The sequence below is a fragment of the Microtus pennsylvanicus genome, chromosome 2 (genome assembly GCF_037038515.1).
Source record: "Microtus pennsylvanicus isolate mMicPen1 chromosome 2, mMicPen1.hap1, whole genome shotgun sequence".
NCBI classification, from domain to species: Eukaryota; Metazoa; Chordata; class Mammalia; order Rodentia; family Cricetidae; genus Microtus; species Microtus pennsylvanicus.
Window position 1 is genome coordinate 90158373 of NC_134580.1, and position 20035 is coordinate 90178407.

The following is a 20035-nucleotide window of genomic DNA, read 5'->3' on the forward strand; positions in this document are numbered from 1 at the left end:
TATTTCACTGTGCTCCAGTGGGTTGAGAGAGACAGAGCCTAACAAACCATTACTGAAACAGAAACAGTAACTTAATATTCACAGCCAAGGAAGAAGAAAAGAATACATTTTATATCAACATTGTATTTAGTAAGATTTACAAGAACTGTTTCATGTTGGTATACCCCTTCTAATCATTATATTTTTCTAAATATAGGAAAATTCTATACATCTCAATGATAATATGCATAGGGGTGTAAATGAGTATATTTTCTAAAAATACCAGCAGCTATTACTCTGTTTAAATTTTTAAACCCTTAAATTTATCTTTTTTTTGTGGGATCAGAGGTAATGTTCCTCAATTATTATCTGAGCCATATTTACAGCATCTTCATTGGATTGTCTTTATACCAAAATGATAAGCATTTCACAAATTTTTAACATAAACAGAAACTTTCCAGGTATAAAGTCAATTTTTGACTATGTCTATAGGCAGAATCAAATCCAGAACATTAAAATTTTTGAAAAAATAGTTCATCAAATAAATTGACAATCCACCTGCTGAACACATGTTTTCAGCATTTGAGCTTTGGACTTATCCATTGTAGTATATCTCTGAACAATCATGTATTACTAGGTCATATGCATACAGCCTTTCAACTATAAATCATGATACTTCATACAACAGTTTGAAATATTTGTTCATGAATGTTTTTTTCTCTGCCTCTCTACCTTTCTGTTTCATCTCTCCACTTTTCTGGTTTCTTTTATTGACTGTCTGATTTCAAAGCTTTCTCATAAGTTTTCTTTCCTAATTTTAATGTCTGTAAATTTTCATACTATTTTTAGGCTTAAAATGGGAAGGGTAAATGTTAACAAATTAGGGGATATTTTGTGAGTTTCTTGTTAAGAACTTAAAATATCATATGGTAATAATAATTTTCTGGGCCAATAAACTGCAGGCAGAAGTGATACTGTAGTGAAAAATGAGGTCGGTCTGATTTTGAATCCCCAACATTACTTTTAATTATCAAACAAATGATAGGAATTTCAATTTTGAGAAGTCCAATAAAATTAATGACATTTGTAAAACAAGAGACTTTGCTATTTAAATACAAATACAAATAAGGAAAAAAATGATTAATTTCAGTAGAAAAAATGGTCAGAATTATATAGAATTAATTTTATTGTGTTCAAAATTGAGCATATTTCTTGCTGAATATCAATATTTTTTACACATCTTTTTAAAAAATTTTGTGAATTCTTAGTAAATTATGATTCCTCTAATTTGTGTTACCCTAATTGTACTCAATTTCTAATAACTAATTTTCTAAGATATTGTCTGTATCTTGAGAAACTAGAGAATCTAAACTTCAAAAGTTAATCGGACAACATTAGAGTAAGTTTAGTGGCCTGTGAGAACAAATTTTTCTGTATTTGGAAATTTGGAACTTCTAAAGTTTACCCTAAGTGATCAATAGATGTGAGCATATAAAATTTCTTTATCTTTTCTGATGTCTCAAGGACTAGTTGGAAGAGAAACCTGCAGTATTTTTATCAAGCACAACAATTAAAAATTACACATGCAAGACTCATTGTAACTTGTGAAGGATTTAAAACAATGTGCTACTAAAACAAAAGCATATAAACAAGCAAAGATTAAATGAGTAATTGTGATGGCAATTTAAAACACAACAGTCATTTTGTGATGTACTCACGCTACAACAATCACTTTATTAAACAGCTCTTCCCTTTTGAATGATGTTTCCCTAGAATCTGAAACTCTTAATCATTGTTTCTACTATCACCAATGTCACTCAGTTGTTTCCTTTCAGTGTGGCTTATATACACTGACAAGAGTCATGTCTGCCTTGGAAAGATTCCTATTCTCCACATTAAATAGAACCATGAAATTGGAAAGCCTTTTGCTTTCATAGTCCTTGGGGATTCATAGACTTCAGCTTCTCTTGAATTGAATCCAAGAGCTAAAAAATAAGGAAAACTGATTCTTTAACTTTATAAATATTTTGTAATTATAAGAATATTTTATATATGTTATAACAAGTTACAAGCTAAGATAAATAACATGGGCAATGTGATACCTCAGCAGTGAATGTCATTTGTTGCCAAATCTGATGACTTGAGTTAATCCTAGGGATCCTCAAGGTGGAAGGATAGAAACCACTCACTCAGCTGTCTTCTGATCTCCATACATATGTTACAGGAGAACAAGTACAAATAAATACAGCTGCAGTCATAATACACGGAGCCACATGAATAATTGTAATAGTTAGTTGGAAAATGGATAAAACATAATCTGTAGTTCTAAAGTTCAAATGCTTATTTAGACAATTATCTCTACAACTAGAAATGCCCATGGAGTTATTCTTTCTTTCTCAATCTCTTTTGATACTTTATGACCAATGTCTACGACACCTATGATCAGGCACATGACCTTATTTTAGGTTATTCAGTTTGCCTTTATTTTCAAATATATTTTATTATATATACTTAAAGTGAACATCGTTATGTTTTGATAGACACACCAACAAATTACATATTAGTAGTTTATATAGAAACTGTATGTCGTAAAATAATTTCAAAACTTCTTTTGACTTTTTATCACAAGCTTTTGCTTCATTTCATACAATTTTTTATTTTTATATTATTTAATTAAAAATTTCCACCTCCTCACCTCCTCCCATTTACCTCCCTCTACCCCCATCCTCCTTCCCCTCCCTCTCCAGTCCAAAGAACAGTCAGGGTTCCCTTCCCTGTGGGAAGTCCAAGGTTCTCCCCCTTCCATCCAGTACTAGGAAGGTGGGCATCCTAACAGACTAGGCTCCCACAAAGTCAGTACATACAGTAGGATCAAAACCCAGTGCCATTGTCCTTGGTTTCTCAGTCGTTCCATATATTTTTAAAGGTATCTTTTTTGAACTCTGCATGCAGTTTTCTAGAGTAATATTATTTTATATGAAATTCAGTTTTATAAACAAAGTAATTATAAACTTAAATATGCTTCTAATCTTTCCCATAATAAATCTGTTGCTATAGTTGCTTCTCAAAGTACATTTATTAACTGCACCGTATTATACTTTTGTTATACTTGTAATAATATCAGAAGCCTTACATATATCCATCCATGTTCTCCTTCAATTCCCTGACTTATTTAATCATTAATTGTTATTGCATGCATATATATGTTACATACATACATACATATATACAATTATAATCTCCAATAATATGCTCTGTTTAACGCTATGTGAATGCATGACTTTTCACGTTTGGTTACTGAGAAACCATTAGTTGTACTCTTTCCTGGGAGGGGGTTATGCCTCTATCACTCTCAGATTTGCGCATTTGTGTATATTTTGTGTGTGTGTGTGGGGGGGGGGTGTAGGGATGAGTTAGATGTGGTAGTGCTTTATAGAGGTATCCATTGGGACCGGCCTCTCATGTTTAATGTGAAGTGCTTTTGCTGACCATGCAGCATACTGATAAGCAATAGAATGTGCCTCCGATTTTCTTCAAAAAACCAACATGAATGTTTTGAGAATCAAAGCTCATATATTTCCTCACGCATTAACAACACAAGGATAACGAACCATGGAGGATGTGAAGGAAGAATTCTTATACATGATTTGTTAATGGAAATCATCAAGAAAGATTCTGTCAAGACCACATCCCACAGAGAAGCTACTGCAGCCTTTTATATAAAATACCTCTACATTGACACCTGCCAAAAATCTATTAGTTCTACTTCAACCTGAAGTGATTCTGCAGTTAATCCCTTTAGTCAGAGTTATTGTTTTATATTAACCGATCGTTCTTCTTCAGTTTTGACTTGTAAAATTTTCTTCATACTGTAGATATCTTTGTTGGTAGAGTGTTTGTCTTAGAATGCATGAAGCCCCAAATTTAATCACCAGCAATGCAAAAAACAGAGTGAATGTGGAGACAAAACCAGAATCCTAACACTTGAGACACAGAGGTAGGAGGATGATAATTTTAAAGTCGTATCAGTGATATGATGAGTTTGAGGCTGCATTGGGTTACATGAGACCCTGTACAAAAATAAATGTCAAAGGGTGCCATGCCAGAAAAAATATATGTGTTAGCTAACTTTGTTCTTAAAATGTTGCATTACCATAAAGTAACAATATATATACCAAAACTAGTAGAAATACTCCTCAAAGAACAGCAATACTTCTTTTGAAATAACACTGCAAAAAGAATACAAGTTTAAATCTTAGATGTGCAAAGAATTGAGATCAGGATAAATTACTTTTGCTCTTGTTTGGTTTGTCTAGTATCTTTTGTTTTTTATGTTTGTTAGTCTTGTTCCATTTTAATTAATAATGGAATATCAGTTGTGAAGAAAAAGATAACCATGCAACAATTCACAGATTCACAGGCAAGGTAATTAGGAGGACCCAAGAGGTAACACATGGATCTCACAGAGAAGGGAAAAAGAAGAGCTCCTGTGTGGAAAAAGGCAGATTAGGACAAAAACTTGAGAGAGCCAGTTGCGGCGTGGGCAGAGGGTAGAGAACGTGAAAGAGATGAGTAGAAAGGAGTGCTTTTCAGTGGCAGGTAGAACCCTGATGCAAGGGAAACTGCTATACATCTGTAAAGGTAACCCACAGTAAGACTCCCACCAATAGTGGATATGTAATCTGAGCTTGCCATCTCCTGTGATCAGATTCGTGACAACCCGAATTTTTATCAGAGAGCCTACATCCAGTAACTGATGGAAACAGATGCAGAGATGTACAGCCAAACATAATGCCTAGCTCAGGGAATTCTGTTGAAGAATGGGAGAAAAGGTTATAAGAACCAGAGGGGTCAAGAACATTGTAAGAAAATCCAAAGAAATTAATCTAACTCATAGAAACTTACAAATTATGAACCAACAACTAGAAAGCCTGCATGGGAACTATCTAAGCCCTTACAGATACGTGACAATTGTATAGCTTGGTTTATTGATGTGACTTTTAAAAATGGGAGCAGGGACTGTCCCTCATGTCTTACTGGCTCCTGGGAACCCTTTCCTCATTCTGCATTTCCTTCCCCAGCCTAAATACAATGAGAGGAGAGTAGTCTTACTACAAATTTATATGCCATTCTTTGTTGATACCCAAGAGAAGACTGATCCTTTCTGAACAAAAATATTAGGAATGGACCTTGATGTGATGTAGGGAGGGGATGAGAGAAGAGTAAAAAGGAGAAACTGAAGTTGTGATATAAATAAATAAATAAATAAATAAATAAATAAATAGAAGAAAGAAATTGCAATGATCTCTCTTGATTTGTACTTTCTATAGTCAAATTATTTGTCAACTTATCTGATCTACTAGATACAAATGATAGAATCTCCTCTTTGTATTTTTTCAGGAGGAATTTGTTACCCACAGCAAGGAAAAATTCTCTTTACTTGATCAGTCATTTTTCCTAATGTATCTGCCTCTGAATCAGTCACTATGATATCATCCATATAATGATAAATTTTAGATTGAGGAAATTGTTTATAAATTATTTCTAATGACTATTGTACAAAATATGGATATAGTATTGAGTTGTTTACCTTCCTTGTGGAATAAATTTCTTGATATATTTTAAAAGGCTGAATATTATTATTTGGCACTGTAAAATCAAAATTTTCTTTTCCTTATTCTTGCACAGGTATAATATAAAAGCATATTTTAATCAACCACTGCAAAAGACCATTCCTTTTATCATAAAGAAGGCCAAGGAATTCAAGAATGCAAGATTAATGGCTGAATCACCTTATTTCTGGCTCTTAAATATGTAACAATTCCCCATTATCAGAATTCCTATTAATAAAAATAAAAGAAAAATATTTTAAATGACTTATTCTTCTACATGTTGATTTTAGCTGTTCCTATAGCAATTGTTCTATGACTTTATTTTTGTCTGTTATATTAGGATATTGTTCCAAACACCAAGGTTTATGCATCTTGAAACACAGATTACATAAAATTCTGTCACTGAATTGCTAAAATTTAAATGAATTTATATTCTTAAAAACTACACAGGAAGTAAGAGTTCATTTTATAGTTTAATTATATAGTTTAGCAAGGAGTCCTTACAGTGTTCTTTTGTCATAATGTGACTCTGAGCATGTGAACACAAGGTGTCTCTAGTTTTAAAATAATAAAATCATCCTGAAAAAGAGTGAGGAACAGGTAAGAAAGAATGCCAGAACTGTGAAATGTAATCTTGTAGACATGGGACAGCCATTGCAGTCATGATCCCAAAGTTACCTACTCTGGGCGCCACACAAGAAAATCGTCAGCAAGCAGTCAATCAAAGATCAGAGAGTACCTATGTACTTCTACATCTCCAAGCTAAACTGTGAGCCACTGGTGATTCTGGGACAGTGCCAGGCATTTTCTTCAGCTGACACCTACTGATGAGAGCCTAGTGCCCAAGGGATAGTTGTAGTCAATGGATACACAGATGGCTATGGGTCATAGCAATGAATCAAAAAGCAAAACAAAAATAAAATACATGAACGGAGTTATGTTTGTATGTGTGTTGTGTGAGTGTGATATTTTGTGAATGTACAAAGGGATAGTAAGACTGGGAAACAATAAGAGGGCACAGACTATATCAGATGTAATCATCTTATTGCAGATATTGTCAAATAACATACTTAATAAAAGAGGGTGACAGTATAGTTGAAAATTAAATCTATAAACACATTGGAGATAATTTGTTCTGAAAAAGATACCGGAACTGACACATATGTACACATCAAAGTCTGGCCAGACATGAGCCATCCTTTCCTGTAATCATATGATTTCAGGAGGACATGATACAGATATTTGTTTTGTATTGTAGATAATTTATGTTATGACAACCTCTTTAACTTATTAGAATATACATACCGGCGGATTTTAACCATCAGCTTAAGAAAGGTTGGCAAAAAGTTTGAATTCATATCTGTTTATAAATGAACTAGCCTCCCAGCTTTTGTAAACATGGTTACATACAGTTTATTCAGTAAAGGAAGTATTACATCAAATGATATATAGTATGAATTATAATGAATATCATATTATCAAGTGTTTAATGATTACCTAACTGGCCTCGACAGTTATGTTACTTCATTAAATAATATAAAATCATGATCATGAAAATAATTTGTGAACTGAGAAAAGTATATTTAAATATTATAAACATATTATTCTTTTGGGAGAACAATAAATAGAAAATATTTAGTAAAACATAAATAAAAATATTCTGAATATATAAGAATAGTTAAGACTTGAAAAGTAGAACAGATATAACCATATGAGGCAACTAATGTAACAATTTGATATTTTTAGAATTTTGAGTTCTAAGTGGATGCAATTTCACAAATATCTTTAATATCTTCTTTTATAAAGACAGAGTTAGTATTAACATATAAGTTCATATTTTAAAATATGATACAATTGATAAGCAATTCAAAGAGAATTTTTCTAATGAACATCTTAATAAAGTTAAATAAATTTAAAAGTTAACAATTTAAGAAACACAGCTATGTGTATTAATGTGATCATTATTTTTGAAACATATCTTCTAATCTTTAATATATACAAGTATATTTTGTATAACTCATTCTATGTGTTAAACAATAAGTATTACAATTTCAAATACATTTTCAAATGGTTATCTTAAAGCAAAATACTAATGTCAAATTATAGCTTCCTGGAACGAGTTATTATACAATTAACTTTACACTAAAATGTTCATAAAATCATGTGCATACAATGAATTTGCTGAATAGAGAAGATGTCACCTGGAAGAATCTCAGAAATTTGTTTGAGAACTCACATGTGATTTATCATCTTCTTTATGGCTTTCTTAATATCTTTATTTCTCAGTGTATAGATAGCTGGATTCAGGAGAGGTGTGATGACTGAGTAAAATATAGCAAGAAACTTGTCCATCCATGTGATGCTGACAGGCGACAGATAGATGAAAATGCCAGGAACAAAGAATAGTACAACTACTATGATATGGGAGGTACAGGTAGAGAGTGCCTTTGATGAACCATCTTTAGAGTGAAGCTGAACAGTTATTAGAATGTAAGTGTAAGATATCAGCAAGAAAATAAAGCAAGCTGTTGCAACAACGCCACTGTCAGCATTTATCATAATTACCAGAGTATCAGTATTGATGCAGGCTAATTTCATCACCAAAGGAATATCACAGAAAAAGCTGTCTATCACTCTAGGTCCACAAAAAGGTAGCCCCAAAATCAGGATCAGTTGACTAATGCCATGCACAAATCCAATGATCCATGATATCACAACCAGCCAGATGCACTTCTGTCTGTCCATGATGCTGGTGTAGTGGAGTGGCCTGCAGATGGCCACATAGCGGTCATAGGCCATTGTTACAAGAAGAACCATCTCATCCCCTACAAAGAAATGCACAAACAGGATTTGGCTCATGCAGCCTCCATAGGAAATTATTTTATTTTCTTTAACAAGGTCTATGATCAGTTTGGGGGTAGTAACTGAGGAAATGCATAAGTCAATAAATGAGAGATTGGCTAACAGAAAGTACATGGGAGAATGAAGATGATGATCAGAGATGATTAATATGACCACAAAGATGTTTCCTACCACAGTCATCAGGTAGAGGGTGGAAAATGGCAGCAGGAGGAAGATCTCTAGTTCCCTTGAAGTACAAAGTCCTTGGAAAATGAACTCAGTAACCACAGATTGGTTTACTTCTTCCATTATTTCACTGTGCTCCAATGGGTTGAGAGAGGCAGAGCCTAACAAACCATTACTGAAACAGAAACAGCAACTTAATATTCACAGCCAAGGAAGAAGAAAAGAATACATTTTATATCAACATTGTATTCAGTAAGATTTATAATAACTGTTTCATGTTAGTATATCCTTTCTAATCATTATATTTTTATAAATATAAAAAAATTCTATACATCGCAAAGATAATAATCATGGGGTTATAAATGAGTATATTGTCTAAAAATACCAGTAGCAATTATGCTGTTTACATTTTTCAACCATTTAATAAATCTTTTTGTCTTTGGATCAGTGGTAATATTACTCAATTATTATCCTAGGCATATTTACAGCCTCTTCAATTGATTGTCTTAATACCAGAATGATAAACCATTCATGTATTTTAAACATAAACAGAAAGTTTCTAGACACGAAGTCTTTTTTTGTCTATTTCTATAGGCAGAATCATATCTAGTGTATTAAAATTTGTGAGAAAAATAGCTCATCAAATAAATTGACAATTTATGTGCCAAAAACAAGTTTTTAGCATTGTGTCTTTCCTTGAACTTTGGACTCATCCATTTTATTGTACCTACCTCTGAACAATCATATATTACTAGGTTTCTTGATATTATTTACTGTTATATACTTACAGTCATTCAAATCTAAAACATGATACTTCATACAACAGTTTGAATAATGTGATCATGAATATTCCTTTCTCTGCCTCTCTAACTTTCTCTTTCATTCTCCTTTTTCTTCCTTTACTGTCTGATTTTAATGGTTTCTCAATAGTTTTTTTAATTAATTCAATGTCTGTACATTTTCATACTATTTTTACGTTTGAAATTGGAAGGTTAACATGTTAAGAAAATAGGGGACATTTTGTGAATTTCTTTTAAGAACTTAAAACATTGTATGGTAATAATTATCATGTTTATTGATGTACTAGACCAATAAACTCTATGCAGAAGAAAAACTATAGTGAAAATGAGGTCTGTTTGATTTCAAATCCCCCAAAACACTTCAGTATTATAAAAAGAACATATAAATTTCAATTCTGAGAATTCCAAGAAAATTAATAACATTTATAAAACAAGAGACTTTGCTACTTAAATGCAAGTACAAATAGGAAAAAATAAAAAATTTGAGCAGCAAAACCAGAATTATATAAAATTAATTTTATTATGTTCAAAATTGGGCATATTTCTTGCTTAATACCAATGTCTTTTACACATTTTTTTAAAAAATTTTGTGAATTCTTAGTAAATTATGATTCCTCTAATTTGTGTTACCCTAATTGTACTCAATTTCTAATAACTAATTTTCTAAGATATTGTCTGTATCTTGAGAAACTAGAGAATCTAAACTTCAAAAGTTAATCGGATAACATTAGAGTAAGTTTAGTGGCCTGTGAGTACAAATTTTTCTGTATTTGGAAATTTGGAACTTCTAAAGTTTACCCTAAGTGATCAATAGATGTGAGCATATAAAATTTCTTCATCTTTTCTGATGTCTCAAGGACTAGTTGGAAGAGAAACCTGCAGTATTTTTATCAAGCACAACAATTAAAAATTACACATGCAAGACTCATTGTAACTTGTGAAGGATTTAAAACAATGTGCTACTAAAACAAAAGCATATAAACAAGCAAAGATTAAATGAGTAATTGTGATGGCAATTTAAAACACAACAGTCATTTTGTGATGTACTCACGCTACAACAATCACTTTATTAAACAGATCTTCCCTTTTGAATGATGTTTCCCTAGAATCTGAAACTCTTAATCATTGTTTCTACTATCACCAATGTCACTCAGTTGTTTCCTTTCAGTGTGGCTTATATACACTGACAAGAGTCATGTCTGCCTTGGAAAGATTCCTATTCTCCACATTAAATAGAACCATGAAATTGGAAAGCCTTTTGCTTTCATAGTCCTTGGGGATTCATAGACTTCAGCTTCTCTTGAATTGATTCCAAGAGCTAAAAAATAAAGAAAATTGATTCTTTAACTTTATAAATATTTTGTCATTATGAGTTAATATTTTGTATGTGCTATGACAAGTTACAAGCTAAGATAAATAACATGGGTAATGTGATACCTTAGCAGTGAATGTCATTTGTTGCCAAATCTGATGACTTGAGTTAATCCTAGGGATCCATAGGGTGGAAGGATAGAAACTACTAACTCAGCTATCTTCTGATCTCCATACATATGTTGCAGGAGAACAAGTATATATAAATACAGCTGCAGTCATAATACACGGAGCCACATGAATAATTTGGTTGAAATAGGAATAAAACATATCATCTGTAGTCCTAAAGTTCACATGCTTATTTAGACAATTATCTCTACACCTAGAAATCCCCATAGATTTACTTATTCTTTCTCACTCTCTTTGATACTTTATCACCAATGCTTACCACACCTATGAATCAGGCACATGAACTTATTTTAGGTTGTTCAGTTTGTCTTTATTTTCAAATACATTTCATTATATATACCTAAAGTGAATATAGTTATTTTGATAGACACACGTACAGAGAAATTACATATTAGTAGTTTATATAGAAAGTGTATGTGTTAAAATAATTTCAAAACTTCTTTTGACTTTTCATCACAAGCTTTTGCTTCATTAAATATAGTTTTCATTTTATACAATTCTAAAAGTAATTTATTTTGAACTGTGCATGCATTTTTCCAGAGAAACATTATTGTATATGTAAAGCAATTTTATAAATGAAGTAATTATGGACTTAAATATGTTTCTAATATTTCATATAATAAATCTGTTGCTATAGTTACTTCTCCAAAGTACATTTATTAACTGCAATCTCTTATACTTTTGTTATACTTGTAATAATCTCAGAAGCCTTACATATATCCATTCACGATCTTCTTCAATTCCCTGACTTATTTGTTCATTAATTGCTATTGCAAGCATATGTATACATACATACATGCATGCATATATACAATTATAATCTCCAATAATATCTTCCCTCTCTGTTTAATGCTATGTGTATGCATGATTTTCCATATTTGGTTACTGAGCAACCAACTGGTGTACTCTTTCCTGGAAGGTGTTTATGTCCCTATCACTCCCATATTTGCCCATTTGTATTTATATATATACAAATATGATTTTATATATATATATATATATATATGTGTGTGTGTCTGTGTGTGTGTGTGTGTGTGTGTGTGTAAGACTGAGTTAGGTGTGGTAGTACTTTAGTACTTTATAGACTACCTGGCCTCTTGTATTTAATGTGGAGTGCTTTTGCTGCCCATGCAGCATACCGATAAGGAATAAAATGTGCCCCTGCTCTTCTTTACAAAACCAATATGAAAGTTGAGAGAATCAAAGCATATATGCTTCCTCAAGCATTAACAACACAAAGATAATGAAACAAGGAGATGTAAAGGAAGAATTCTTATACATTATTTGCTAATGGAAACCATCAAGAAAGACTCTGTTAAAACTACAACCCACAGAGATGCTACTGCAGCCTTTTACATAAAGTACCTCTACAGTGACACCTGCCAAAAAAAATATTAATTCCACTTCAACCTGGCATGATTCTGTAGTTAATGCCTTTAGTCAGAGTTATTGTTTTATGTTAAATGATGGCTCTTCCTCAGTTTTGACTTTTGAAATTTTCTTCATACTGAAGATACCTTGGTTGGTAGAGTGGTTGTCTTAGAATGCGTGAAGCCCCAAATTTAGTCACCAGCAATGCAGGAAACAGAGTGAATGTGGAGACAAAAACCAGAATCCTAACACTAGAGACACAGAGGTAGGAGGATGATAATTTCAAAATTGTATCAGCGATATGATGAGTTTGAGGCTGCAGTGGGTTATATGAGACCCTTTACAAAATTAAATGGCAAAAAATATATGTTAGCTAACTTTGTTCTTAAAATATTGCATTACCATAAAGTGACTATATATATATATATATATATATATATATATATATATATATATATATATATACTAGTAAAAATACTCCTCAAAGAACATAATACTTATTTTGAAATAACACTGCAGAGGGAATTCATGTTTAATCCTTAGTTGTAGGAATATTCAAAGAATTGAGGTCAGAATAAATTGCTTTTGTTATTGTTTAGTTTGTCTGTTATCTTTTATTTTTATGTTGGTTTGTTTTGTTTCATTTTAATTTATTATGGGCTATCAGTTGTGAAGAAAAAGATAACTATGCAACAATTCACAGAGTCACAGGCAAAGTCACTAGGAGGACCCAATAGGGAACACATTGATCTCACAGAGAAGGGGAAGAGGAGATCTCCTGGGTGGAAAAATTCAGATCCTGACAGAAACTTGAGAGAGCCAGTTGAGGAGTGAGTGGAGGGAAGTTGAAAGAGATGAGTAGAAAGGAGTGCTTTTCAGTGACAGGTAGAACCCTGATGCAAGGGAAACTGCTATAAGTCTGTAAAGGTAACCCACAGTAAGACTCCCATCAATAGAGGATATGTAATCTGAGCTTGCCATCTCCTGAGATCAGATTGGCAACTATCCAAATTTTTATCAGACAGCCTACATCCAGTAACTTATAGGAAGAGAAACAAAGACCTACAGACAAACATAAGGCTTAGCTCAGGGATTTCTTCTGAAGAGAGGGAGAAAGGGTCATAGGAACCAGAGGGGTTAAGAATTGTAAGAAAATCCACAGAAATTAATCTAACTCATAGAAACTCACAGATTCTGAACCAACAACTTGAGTGCTTGCATGGGACCTAGCTAAGCCCTTCACAGATAGGTGACAGTTGTGTAGATTGGTATATTGATGTGACTCCTAATAACGGGATCAGGGACTGTCTCTTATGCTTTACTGGCTCCTGGGAACCCATTCCTCATTCTGTATTGCCATCCCAAGCCTAAATACATTGAGAGGAGAATAGTCTTTCTTTTCTTGTTTTTTTTTAAATATTGCTTTATAAATAATACCATTCAAAATTTCCACTTCCTCCCCTTTTCCCATTGCATCTTGCTCCCCCACTCACTGTTCCCCCACCCCCTGCAGTCCTAAGATAAGGCACGGTACCCTGCCCTGTGGGAAGTCCAAGAGCAAGGAAGGTTGCATCCAAACAGACTAGGATCCCAAAAAAACCAGTACATGCAGTAGAGACAAATCCCAGTGCCATTAACATTGGCTTCTCAGTCAGCACCCATTGTCAGCTGCATTCAGAGAGTCCGGTTTGATAACATGATAGTCCAGTCCCAGTCCAGCTTTCTTTGCTGAGTTCCCATTAGATCAGACACACTGTCTCACTGGGTGGACACACCCCTCAAGGTCCTAACTTCCTTTTTCATCTTCTCCCTCCCTCTGTTCTTCAACTGAACCTTGGGATTTCAGTCCACTGCTCCCATGTGGTTCTCTGTCTCTATTTCCATCCATTGCCTGATGAAGGTTCTATAGTGATATTCAAGATTTTCATCAGTATGACTATGGGACTAATTCAGTCCAGGCACCCTCTCTTCTACTGCCCAGAGACCTAGCTGGGGACATCTCCATGGACTCCTGGGAACCTCTTTAGAGCCAAGACTCTTGACAACCCTAAAATGGCTTTCTTAATTATCTTCTTCCTTGCTCCTATATCCTCCCTTAATCCATCTCAACAGTCACATTCCCCCAAAATCTCCCCAATCCTCCCCTTCTCCCTTCTCTATCCTCCTGTCCCCTTTTCTTACCTCATTCCCACCCCAATGCTCCCAACTTTTGCCTAGTGATCTTGTCTGCCTCCAATTTCCAGGAGGATCTATATATGTTTTTCTTTGGGTTTACCTTATTATTTAGCTTCTCTAGGATCATGAACTATAAGCTCAATGTCTTTTGTTTATGGCTAGAGACCACTAATGAGTGAGTATATACAATATTCCTCTTTTTGGGTCTGGGTTATTTCACTCAGGATAGTGTTTTCTATTTCCAACCATTTGCATGCAAAATTCAAGATGTCATTGTTTTTACAGCTGAGTAGTACTCTAATGTGTATATGTGCCACACTTTCTTCATCCCTTCTCCATTGAGGTATATCTAGGTTGTTTCCAAATTCTAGCTAATACAAATAATGCTGCTATGAACATAGTTGAACAAATGCTTTTGTAGTATGATTGGGCATCTCTTGGGTATATTCCAAAGAGTGGTATTGGTGGATCTTGAGGTAGGTTTATCCCAATTTCCTGAGAAACCACCACACTGATTTCCAAAGTGGTTGCACAAGTTGCATTCCAACCAGAAATGGATGAATGTTCCCCTTACTCCACATCTTCTCCACCATAGGTTATCATTGTTTTTTTTTTAATTTTAGCCATTCTGACAGGTAATATAGTATCTCAAAGTTGTTTTGATTTGCATTTCCCTTATTGCTAAGGAAGTAGAACATGACTTTAAGTATCTTTTGGCCATTTGAACTTCTTCTGTTGAGAGTTCTCTGTTCAGTTTAGTATCCCACCCATCAAAATCCTAACAAAATTCTTCAGAGACCTTGAGAAAACAATAATCAACTTTATACGGAAAAACAAAAAACCCAGGATAGCTAAAATAATCCTATACAATAAAGGAATTTATGGAGGCATTACCATCCCTGACATCAAATTCTATTACAGAGATACAGTAATGAAAACAGCTTGGTATTGGCATAAAAACAGAGACGTTGACGAATGGAATTGAATCAAAGACCTGGATATTAATCCACAAACTTATGGACATATGATTTTTGACAAAGGAGCTAAAGTTTTAAAATGGAAGAAAAAAAAAGCATCTTTAACAAATGGTGCTGGCATGACTGGATTTCAACCTGAACTGAAGAATGAAAATAAATCCATATCTATCACTATGCACAAAATTCAAGTCCAAATGGATTAAAGACCTCAATGTAAATCCAACCACACTGATCCTGATAGAAGAGAAAGTGGGAAGTATCCTGAAATGCATGGATACAGGAGACCACTTCCTACGCATACCTCTTAGCAAAGACAATAAGAACAACAATGAATAAATGGACCTCCCGAAAGCAAAGAACAAAGTCACTAATACAAAAAGTCAGCCAATTGAATGGGAGAAGATCTTCACCAATCCCACATCAGACAAAGGTCTGATTTCCAAAATATATATAGAACTCAAGAAACTAGACATTAAAATTCTAAATAACCCAATTGAAAAATGAGAGTAGTCTTACCAGAGTTGATACGACATTTTTTGTTGATACCAGAGGGAAGAATGATTGTTCCTAAGCAGAAATAGTAGGAATGGACCTAAAAGCCTAGATGGAAGGTTGGGAGGGAATGAGAAAAGAGGAGGAAGAGAAACTGCAGTTGTGATGCAAATATATAAATAGAAAAAGAGGTTGTAATAGATCTCTCTAGATTTGTAGTTTCTGTGGTCAAATTCTGTCAAACTATCTGATATACTAGATACAATTGATAGAATCCCCTTTTTGTATTTTTTCAGGAGGAATTTGTAACCCACAGCAAGAACAAATTCTCTTCATCAATCATTTTTCCTAATGTATCTGTCCCTGCATCAGCCATTGTTAAATTATCCATATAATGATAAATTTTAGATTGAGGAAATTGTTTGTAAATTATTTCTACTAACTGTTGTACAAAATGTGGATACAGTATTGAGTTGTTTAATATTCCTTGTGGAATAACTTTCTACTGATACCTTTTAGGAATTGAATATTATTATTTGACACTGTAAAGTCAAAATTTTCCTTTCCTTGTTCTTGCACAGGTATAGTATAAAAGCATATTCTTAATCAATCACTGTAAAAGACCATTCCTTACATCATAAAGAAGGCAAGGGAATTCAGGAATGCAAGCTTAATGGTTGAATCACCTTATTTCTGGCTCTTAAATATGTAACCATTCCACATTATTAAAAATTACTATTAATAAAAATAAAGGGAAATTTTATGGAATTATTTATTCTTCTATATGGTTATTAATGCTGTTTCTATAACAATTGTTCTATGCCAGTACTTTTTCAGTTATAATATGATACTGTTCCACCTACGAAAGTTTATGCTTCTTAAAACACAGATTACATAGAATTCTGTCACTGAATTGCTAAAATTTAAATGAAATTTATATTCTTAAAAACTATACAGGAAGTAAGAGGTCATTTTATAGTTTAATTATATAGTTTAGCAAGGAGTCCTTATAGTGTTCTGTTGTCTTAATGTGACTCTGAGCATGTGAGCACAAGGTGTCTCTAGGTTTAAAATAACTTATAAAATAATCTTGAAAAAGAAAAAGGATAGGGTAAGAAAGAATGCAGGAACTGTGAGATGTAATCATGTAGGCATGGGACAGCCATTGCAGTCATGATCCCAAAGTTGCCTACTCTGTGCACCACACAAAAAAATATCGTTAGCAATCAATCAAAGATAAGAGAGTACATATGTACTTCTACACCTCTGTGCTAAAGTGTGAGCCACTGGGGATTCTGGGACAGAGCCAGGCATTTTTTTCAGTTGAGACCCACTGATGAGATCCTAGTGCCCCAGGGATAGTGCAATCACTGGACACACAGATGGCTATGGATCATAGCAATGGATCAAAAAGCAAAACAAAAATACGTGAATGGAGGTCTGTTTGTGTGTGTGTTGTGTGAGTGTGATATTTTGTGAATGTAGAAAGGGATAGTAAGGGTGGGAAACAATAAGAGGGCACAGACTATATCAGATGTAATCATCTTATTGCAGATATTGTAATAAAACATAATTAATAAAAAAGGGTGACTGTACAGTTGAGAGTTAAATCTATAAATATACTGGAGATAATTTGTTCTGAAAAAGATACCGGAACCTACACATATATACACGTTAAAATATGTGGTCACATATTAGCCATCCTTACCCGTAATCATATGATTTCAGGAGAACATGATACAGATATTTGTTTTGTATTGTAGATAATTTATGTTATGACAACCTCTTTAACTTATTAGAATATACATACTGGTGGATTTTAACCATCAGCTTAAGAAAGGTTGGCAAAAAGTTTGAATTCATATCTGTTTAGAAATGAACTAGCCTCCCAGCTTTTGTAAACATGGTTACATACAGTTTATTCAGTAAAGGAAGTATTACATCAAATGATATATAGTATGAATTATAATGAATATCATATTATCAAGTGTTTAATGATTACCTAACTGGCCTCGACAGCTTTGTTACTTCATTAAATAATATAAAATCATGATCATGAAAATAATTTGTAAACTGAGAAAAGTATATTCAAATATTATAAACAGATTGTTTTTAAAGAACAATAAATAGAAAGTACTTAGTAGAACATAAATAAAAATATTCTGAATTTGTATCAATAGTTAAGACTTGAAAAGTAAAAGAGATATAACAATACGAGATGACTAATATTACAATTTGATATTTTTAGAATTTAGAGTTCTAAGTGGATGCAATTTCACGAATGCGTTTAATATCTTCTGTTATAAAGACAGTTAGGATTAACATATAAGCTCATATTTTAAAATATGATACAATTGATAAGCAATTCAAAGAGAATGTTGCTAATAACAATCTTACTAAAGTTAAATAAATAAAAAAAGTTAACAATTTAAGAAACACAGCTTTGAGTTAATGTGATTGTTATTTTTGCAACATATCTTCTAATCTTTAATATATACAAGTATATTTTATAGAACTCATTCTAAGTGTTAAACTGTAAGTATTACAATTTCAAATATATTTTCAAATGGTTATCTTATTAACCATATACTAATTGCAAATTATAAATTCCTAGAACATGTTATTATACAATTAAATTTACACTAAATTGTACATAATATCATGTGTATTCAATGGATTTGCTGAGTAGAGAAGATATCAAAAATTGTTCCAGAACTCACATGTGATTTATCATCTTTTTTATGGCTTTCTGAATATCTTTATTTCTTAGTGTATAAATGGCTGGATTCAGGAGAGGTGTTATGACTGAGTAAAATACAGCAAGAAACTTGTCCAGCCATGTGATGCTGACAGGCGACAGATAGATGAAAATGATAGGCACAAATAATAGCACAACCACTATGATATGGGAGGTGCAGGTAGAGAGTGCCTTTGATGAACCATCTTTAGAGTGAAGCTGAACAGTTATTAGAATGTAAGTGTAAGATATCAGCAAGAAAATAAAACAAGCTGTTGCAACAACGCCACTGTCAGCATTTATCATAATTACCAGAGTATCAGTATTGATGCAGGCTAATTTCATCACCAAAGGAATATCACAGAAAAAGCTGTCTATCACTCTAGGTCCACAAAAAGGTAGCCCCAAAATCAGGATCAGTTGACTAATGCCATGCACAAATCCAATGATCCATGATATCACAACCAGCCAGATGCACTTCTGTCTGTCCATGATGCTGGTGTAGTGGAGTGGCCTGCAGATGGCCACATAGCGGTCATAGGCCATTGTTACAAGAAGAACCATCTCATCCCCTACAAAGAAATGCACAAACAGGATCTGGCTCATGCAACCTCTATAGGAAATTATTTTATTTTCTTTAACAAGGTCTATGATCAGTTTGGGGGTAGTAACTGAGGAAATGCATAAGTCAATAAATGAGAGATTGGCTAACAGAAAGTACATGGGGAAATGAAGATGATGATCAGAGATGATTAATATGACCACAGAGATGTTTCCTACCACAGTCATCAGGTAGAGGGTGGAAAATGGCAGCAGGAGGAAGATCTGTAGTTCCCTTGAGGTACAAAGTCCTTGGAAAGTAAATTCAGTAACCATAGAATGGTTTACTTCTTCCATTTATTTTCTGTGCTCCAATGGATTGAAAGAGATGAAGTCTAAAAAAGCATTGCTGTAACAGAAACAATAACTTATTTTTTTAGTCAAATAAGAAGCAAAGAATACAAACTGTATCAGCATTGTATTCAGTAATATTTATCATAACTATTTCATCTTAGTATATTCTTCCTAATCAAAAAAAATTTTTCTTAAATATAGGAAAATTCTATATATCACAAAGATAATATTCATGGGGTTATAAATGAGTAGATAATCTAAAAATACCAGTAGCAATGACTCTGTTTATATTTTAAACCCTAAAATAAATCTTTTTGTTATTTATTACCTCAGATCAGAGGTAATGTTCTACAATTCTTATCTGAGCCATATTTACAGCCTTTTCATTTGATTGTCTTAATACCAGAATGATAAGCCATTCATGAATTGTAAACATAAACAGAAAATTTCTAGACATAAAGTCTATTTTGT

General features: G+C 33.1%; 2 protein-coding genes across 2 annotated transcripts; both read right to left on the reverse strand.

Annotated features, from left to right (window-relative positions):
• Nucleotides 1-7823: 7823 nt before the first annotated feature.
• Nucleotides 7824-8741, reverse strand: LOC142845001 (olfactory receptor 4K3-like). Its single transcript, XM_075963766.1, has one exon. The coding sequence runs from the start codon at nt 8739-8741 to the stop codon at nt 7824-7826; it is 918 nt and encodes a 305-aa protein (XP_075819881.1).
• A 9908-nt stretch (nt 8742-18649) lies between these two features.
• Nucleotides 18650-19567, reverse strand: LOC142845002 (olfactory receptor 4K15-like). Its single transcript, XM_075963767.1, has one exon. It carries the CDS (start codon nt 19565-19567, stop codon nt 18650-18652), a length of 918 nt encoding a protein of 305 aa, XP_075819882.1.
• Nucleotides 19568-20035: the final 468 nt, after the last annotated feature.

Coding starts and splice junctions, on each gene's coding strand:
- LOC142845001 (XM_075963766.1), bottom strand. CDS start 8,741: ATGGAAGAAGTAAACCAATCTGTGGTTACTGAGTTCATTTTCCAAGGA.
- LOC142845002 (XM_075963767.1), bottom strand. CDS start 19,567: ATGGAAGAAGTAAACCATTCTATGGTTACTGAATTTACTTTCCAAGGA.